The sequence below is a fragment of the Cynara cardunculus genome, assembly GCF_001531365.2.
Source record: "Cynara cardunculus var. scolymus isolate 2C chromosome LG 12, CcrdV1, whole genome shotgun sequence".
Lineage (NCBI taxonomy): Eukaryota > Viridiplantae > Streptophyta > Magnoliopsida > Asterales > Asteraceae > Cynara > Cynara cardunculus.
This window is the reverse complement of record NC_037539.1, coordinates 38,551,761-38,558,931: the sequence shown is the minus strand read 5'-3', so window position 1 is coordinate 38,558,931 and position 7,171 is coordinate 38,551,761. Positions and strand designations below refer to the sequence as shown.

General features: G+C 36.3%; 1 protein-coding gene across 1 annotated transcript in view; it reads left to right on the top strand.

Annotated features, from left to right (window-relative positions):
• The window catches only part of LOC112523914 (glutamate receptor 3.2-like), a 6,341-nt gene extending 566 nt beyond the window's left edge, over nucleotides 1–5,775 (top strand). The window contains exons 2-6 of the mRNA XM_025133586.1: nucleotides 1,696–3,100; nucleotides 3,198–3,475; nucleotides 4,065–4,096; nucleotides 4,179–4,573; nucleotides 5,266–5,775. Coding sequence (XP_024989354.1) covers nucleotides 1,696–3,100; nucleotides 3,198–3,475; nucleotides 4,065–4,096; nucleotides 4,179–4,573; nucleotides 5,266–5,685 — 2,530 coding nt within the window. The 3' untranslated portion in view covers nucleotides 5,686–5,775. The remainder of the gene's footprint in view (nucleotides 1–1,695; nucleotides 3,101–3,197; nucleotides 3,476–4,064; nucleotides 4,097–4,178; nucleotides 4,574–5,265) is intronic.
• The last annotated feature ends 1,396 nt before the right edge of the window (nucleotides 5,776–7,171 follow it).

Genomic DNA, 7,171 nt, shown 5'->3' with positions numbered 1-7,171 from the left:
AATATTGACTCTGTTAAACAAAAGATACATTGTGATACCTAATCATATATAAGATGCATAGTGATACCACTGTGTTACATCTTCGATCGATCACACAAACAACATCAATGTGATACCCAAGCACATATATGATGCATTGTGATACCATTGTAGTATCACCGGAGGACGGTGGCCGGCGAACGGTGGCCGGAGAGGGAAGAGAGAAGGATGAAAGTTGTAAAATACCAAAAATATCCTTGCATTAAAATTTTAATTCAAAATTGCCAAAATTATAAATTTCATAATTTATCTATTGATTTGTGGTTAATATTGGTTCTCACAGTTACCACAAACTAATTAGTTCTCATTTGATTAGGTCCCTATATATATATATATATATATATAAGAGTACTTAAATTTACATACTTCTTATTAGATAATTTAAAACCAAGAGTATAGAAACTATGGTTGATAAATTTTTATAAAAAGTAAGAATTTTTTTAGTTCATAACAAGAAATATGTGTTATTTTGATATAAAAARATAATTCGTGTGAATGAAGTAATCATTAGAGTCAATGAGAGATYAATAATAAAGAAGATTATCAAGGTTTTCTTGACAAGTAAACAAATGAAGATCAATAAAAATATAAAAGAAAAAAATGATCCGTTGACATCCAATAAGAATAAATAATGAAATTAACATATGATATATAAGCTCAACAAATGATTGTTTGAGCACTTAAATAGAATTTTATGGTGTGATGGAATCCCAATTAAAGATACATAAGTCAAACAATCGATGAAAACATTTAAATTATATTTTCCTTCTTTTTTTGCTCAACTAAAATAAGATATTATGATTTTTTTTTTATTAACCTGGATATCCAACCCGCTATGCGAGCCGACTAATCCCATGACGACCACCTGCTTTGCAGATAGCCCGGAGTCACCGCATTTGAACCTCCGTAGCCACAAGGGGATTTTTATTCCTCCTTGGATTTGAACCTGAGACCTCTTGGTACTTTTGACATTTAGAGCCAAACTCAAACCAATCAAGCACCACCCTTGTGGTTAAGATTAAAATTTTATGAAACATGACATATATAAGAGACATTACTAAATACATCTAGTAGAAAAAATTTATTGATTAATCACAAAACCATGAAACAAGTCAAAAATTATAAGAACAATAGATTGATTGTCAAATAATAGTAAAATATTTTATGTAGAAGCAAAAATAGATAGCAATAGTCAATAAAAACAATTAGAACAAGATAACCAAATAGCAATAGTAAATAAAAACATAAATTGATAAAATATCCAAAAAATATATATAGCAATAGCAAGCACATGATCTTAACTTTGAATTATTGAAGTACGAAAACAGTCAAGTTTTTAGAGATAACAATAGCCAATATCATTGGACCTTGTTGGAGATAAAAAAAAGTAGAGAGGAAATAAACAATAGCATATAATGAATGACCAATTAATTTCTTTTTTATTCTCCAATGTAATTAGTTGATATATTTTTAAGCCCTTATTTTCTACTAAATTCTTTTTTTTTTCTAATTATATGTTACAATTTTTGGATTTCTTTAATTTATTAAAATATTTTAGACTATTATTGTAGTTTAGGGGAAAATTTTGGGCCCCTGATATTTTTGGGCCCTGGGCGTGCACCCGTGTCGCCCTCCCCCAGGGACGGCCATATCTATGTATGTATGTATGTATGTATCTACTTCTGTATTCGGTTCATATATACTTGATGTTTTTACAGCTCTAAAGTACATGGAGATTGATACCTTGGCTGTGATCGGTCCACAAAGCTCTGTGATGGCTCATGTACTTTCACATCTTGCAAACGAGCTCCTCGTTCCATTTTTGTCATTCACGGCCTTAGACCCCACACTTTCGCCCCTTCAATTCCGTTTCTTTATCCAAACAGCCCCCAATGATCTTTATCTGATGACCGCCATTGCTGAGATGGTAAGCTATTTTGGTTACAGAGAAGTAACTGCGATATTCACAGATGATGATCAGTTTCGGAATAGTATATCTACATTGGGTGATCAACTTTCCGAAAGGCTTTGTAAGCTCTCTTATAAAGCACCATTTCCACCCGWTTCTTYGTTRTCTTCRCAAGATATCAAGGATATATTACTTAAAGTGAGATCGATGGAATCTCGTGTCATTGTTGTGCATACTTACKCGAAARYGGGTCTKAWGGTTATGGAGACTGCTARGAGTCTTGGCATGATGAAGAAGGGRTACGTTTGGATCGCGACCACTTGGTTATCGACTGTTTTGGATTCAACMGGTRTTTCTCCTGCTCAYGCTCCATCTGTACAAGGTGTTCTAACACTCCGTCCACATACACCGGATTCGGATAAGAAACGAGCTTTTRTAAGAAGGTGGAAGAATCTGAGTAATGGTGAAATTGGGCTGAACCCATATGGTTTATTTGCTTATGATACAGTTTGGATGATTGCCTATGCCATTGATAAGTTCTTAAAAGAAGGTGGCAAGATTTCTTTCTCTAAGGATTCAAGTTTGGGTGGTTTGAGAAGGGCCAAAAGTCTGAATTTTGGAGCACTTAGTGTCTTTAATGGTGGAAAACAGTTGCTTAGGAACATATTGCAAACAAATATGAGTGGTCTAACAGGACCCCTTTGGTTCAATCTTGATCAATCATTGATACACCCTTCTTTTGATGTAATCAATCTAGTTGGGAACCAGGGTCGGCGTCTCGGATACTGGTCGAACCACTCTGGGCTAACGGTTCAGTCGCCAGAGACTCTTTATGCAGAACCATCGAACCGTTCTATTGCCAACCAGCATCTGAGAAGTGTAGTATGGCCTGGGAACACAAARGATCGGCCTCGTGGATGGGAGTTTTCGAACAACGGAAGGCCATTAAGGATTGGAGTTCCGTTGAGAGTTRGTTTCAAAGAAATCGTTACAGTAGTTAACAGTTCGCACGAAATCCATGGATTTAGCRTAGATGTTTTCATGGCTGCAATAAAGTTGATTCAATATCCGGTTCCTTACGAGTTCATTATGTATGGGAATGGTCGTCAGAATCCGAGCTACACCGAGCTTGTGAATGAAGTGTCACATAACGTGAGTAAACTACTGTTATTTTGGAAAGTAATCTAACGGGGTCCAGATATTTTCACGATCTAATCTTAATGGGTGGTAAATTTCTGTTTTTATTTAGGTGTTCGATGCTGTTGTTGGTGATGTTGCAATTATCCCTAACCGTACAAAGGCCGCGGACTTCACACAGCCGTATATCGAGTCGGGTCTGGTTGTAGTTGTGCCCATAAAGAAGCTAAACTCGAGTGCTTGGGCTTTCTTGCGGCCTTTTACTCCGCTCATGTGGGCGGTCACCGGAGTTTCCTTTCTCGTCGTTGGAGCAGTCATCTGGATACTGGAACACAAGCTGAACGACGAATTTAGGGGGCCGCCAAAGAAACAGTTGGCCACCATCTTTTGGTGAGCAGTCTCATATCTGTTAGACTTGGACAATTTTTCCTCTGTATGTAAACCCGTTCGCTCCTAAATGGCTTTTTTTGGAGATTATACACATTCTCACATTATATCAAAACCATGGTCTACCACTTCAGAAACTAGACAAACTGGGACGATCTCCGTCAGTCTGCCCCCTATAGACATTTAGAAACCGGACGATACGAGACAATCTATGTCAGTCTGCCCCCTATAGACGTTTAGAAACCAGACAATCTGGAGAGGATTTGTGTCAGTCTGGCCCTATAGACATTTAGAAACCAGACGATCTGGGGACGATCTGTGTCAGTCTGGCCTCTACAGACATTTAGAAACCAGACAATCTGGGACAATCTGTGCCTGCACCCGTCTGGCACAGCCTGTTTATCCTCTGCTAGAGTGGGGTGTGAAGTCATATATCAGCTAAACTTGGACCATTTCTTTCTGTTGTATGTTAAAACCCCCCTTCTCTCTCTTAAGGGTTTTTTTGGAGAGTAATCTAATGGTGTACCAGATATTCTCAGAGATATTGCTTAATTCATCGGTTCTTTTGTAAGATTTGTTCTTTGTTTTGCAGGTTTACGTTGTCAACTATGTTTTTCTCACACAGTAAGTATCAAATCTCTGATTATCTATTCGAATAGTAACGGGTGACGAGAGCGAAATTGATGATGAAGTCGAAAACTTTCAGGAGAAAACACGGTGAGCACCCTTGGTCGGATGGTTCTTTTCATCTGGCTTTTCGTGGTTCTGATCATCAACTCAAGCTACACGGCTARCCTCACATCGATCTTAACCRYGCAACAACTTTCATCTCCCATCAGAGGGATCGATTCATTGATCGCTAGCAAYGAACGCATCGGGTTTCAGATAGGATCGTTTTCCGAGAATTATTTGATGGAAGAACTCAACATACCAAAATCAAGACTTGTTGCCCTTGGCTCCCCTGAAGAATATGCTGAGAAACTTGGAGGAGGAATAGTTGCTGCCATTGTTRWTGAAAGGYCGTACGTCGACCTCTTCCTTTCAAACTACTGCCGGTTTCAAGTCGTCGGCCAAGAGTTCACGAAAAGCGGGTGGGGCTTCGTAAGTATCTCCGTACTTTTTACAGTAAAATCGGCTTTATAGAATGTCAAATATATGTAAATAGAATGCTTTTTAAGACTTTAATTAAGTTTACAGGACCAAACAATCGTACATCCTATATAAATGTGTTACAATAAGTCGATAAGATGTTTTTGGACTTCTTAACAAGTTCTTTTAGTACAACTTTTGAAAATAAGACTTTTCATTAGTCTTTCTAGTGTTCTATAGAAACAAATGTTCTACGAAAAGAGTTAATATAACACTTTATTTCAAAAGTATATTAAAAAACTTGTTAAAGCGTAAAAAATACGTCATATCAACTTATTGTAACATTTTATAATGTAATTGTTCCTGTAGACTTTGAGGTTGTTTGTTTACCTCTTAACAGTTTCATTAAGTGGCAACATCTAAATCATTAAGAAGTGAATCTTGTTAGACAAAAAAAAATCTGCCTTTTATTAGTTCTAAAACCCTCTGAATGATTTTTTATCATAAGTCTCCCTTAACCATTAAGCACCCTGATTCCATTGTAAACAATTACCAAATAATTATATTTTATTTTATACTATATCATGAAAGCCTACTAATCATTCTGACCACTTAAACATTCTATACCAAACAATTTTGCACCAAACCATTCTGCAACTGCCAATCAGATTATGAATGATATGTGTTATGTGATGATTTGTTAGGCATTTCCAAGGGACTCCCCATTGGCAGTTGACATATCGACTGCGATCCTAACGTTAATGGAGAACGGCGAGCTTCAAAAGATTCACGACCATTGGCTCAAGAGAAAAACCTGCTCCTTGCGGAACTCGGATTCGGACCAGCTTCAATTAGAAAGCTTTTGTGGACTATTTCTCATCTTCGGAGTAGCTTGCGCTCTTGCTCTCGGTATACACTTCTGTATGGTGCTTCGGGAGTTTGGAAAACACGATCCGTCACCGGAAAAGGGGTCTCGATCGGTGCGATTGCAGAGGTTTTTATCGTTTGCGGATGAGAAAGAAGAGATATCAAAGAGGAAGTTGAAGAGAAAGAGGGATGGTAGAGAAGTTAACAGATCAAACAGAATTCAAGCAGAGGTTGATGAAGATCAAAATTGTGAATAAATAATGTCTCTAACTTGTAAAATAAATTCAAACAGAATTTGGTAGTTATATATAAACCTGAATGGATTCAAACAAATGTAATTTGTTTGCCTGTAAAACTGTGGGCGTTTGATCCATTTATAAACTCAAAGTTTATGCTCGATCGTTCATCCAAATACGAGCATGGTTATACATGGCCAAAATGGGGCCGAAGTGAAGAGGGAGAGGCGATGGTCGGGAAGACCAAGCGTCGTCGTTTGAGGAGATCACAGATCTGGATCTGCTTCTCCCGCATCTTGTACCTGGAGGCTGAAATGACGTTTCTCCGGTAGGGAAGGGGAGAAGGCGGTGGCCGTGGAGAGCAAGGGTAGAGTCTAGCGGCGGAGTTTTAGGAGGGAGACGGTGGCTACAGTTCTTGGTCCCTATGATTTAAATAAAAAATAGAATAAATTATATTATTGGTCCTGTGTTTTAATTGAACAGTCGTCCTCGAGTATCACCGTACTTGAACTTGAAACACAATTTTCAAGCTCGAACTCGAAAATTCGTAAGTAGTAAAAGTCAAAGCTCGACTCGAACTCGATAACTATTTCTCAAGTTTGAATTAAGCTCAAATGAAGCTCGAACTCGAACTCGAATCAAGCTCGAACCAAGTTCTTCCATTGGAATTTATAAAACTAAATTTTCTTTTATAAATTTTAACTTAAAGGTGTTCTCTTAGATTTTATAAAACTAAATGATCAACTTAAAACTTTATCATCAAAAAGACAAAGTTAAAAATTTTATTTACCTTCGTCTCTTTTATAACATTTTCCCCCTCCTTTACCATCTCTCATCCAATGTGGGACAATTTCATTAACTTTTTTTATAGTTTTTCTTTGTCTTTCTTTTTTATTGTGATTTAAAAAATAATAATTGATTAAGTTTTAATAATTAAAAAATACATAATTTTGTTTAAATATCTAAAAATATAAGATATTTTTATTATTTATATTTCATAAACTTTATCATAAAAACTGATTATATTTTAAAACTAATTATATATAAAATAATCGAGTATCTTGCGAGCTTTTCGAGTCGAGTATTGTGTAACTTGATTCGACTCGTTAATATATCGAGTCGAGCCTATTCAAGTCGAGTGTTGACCAAGTCGATCTCGATTAGCTTGCAAGTTGTTTCGTATCATTTAGTAAATTATACTGTAATTTGTAAAAAAAAATATTTTAGTTAATATAATAAATGTATAAAAAATAAAATAAAATAAAAATTGTACTAAAAATTAATGAATTTAGTTTAACGGAAAGGGATAGGACAGAGGGGGTATTTGTCAAAACCGATTTGCTTTTCAATTCAAATACACGGTTAAGCATCCTCATTTCCTTCTTCTTTTTCCTCCCAGGTGAAATCGTGAATTCTGATCGCCATTTCAATTCTGTCTTCATTCAACCTGGTTCGTAGATCCCTTTTAATTACCCTTTACATGCATTCATTTCTCTTACATGTTAAT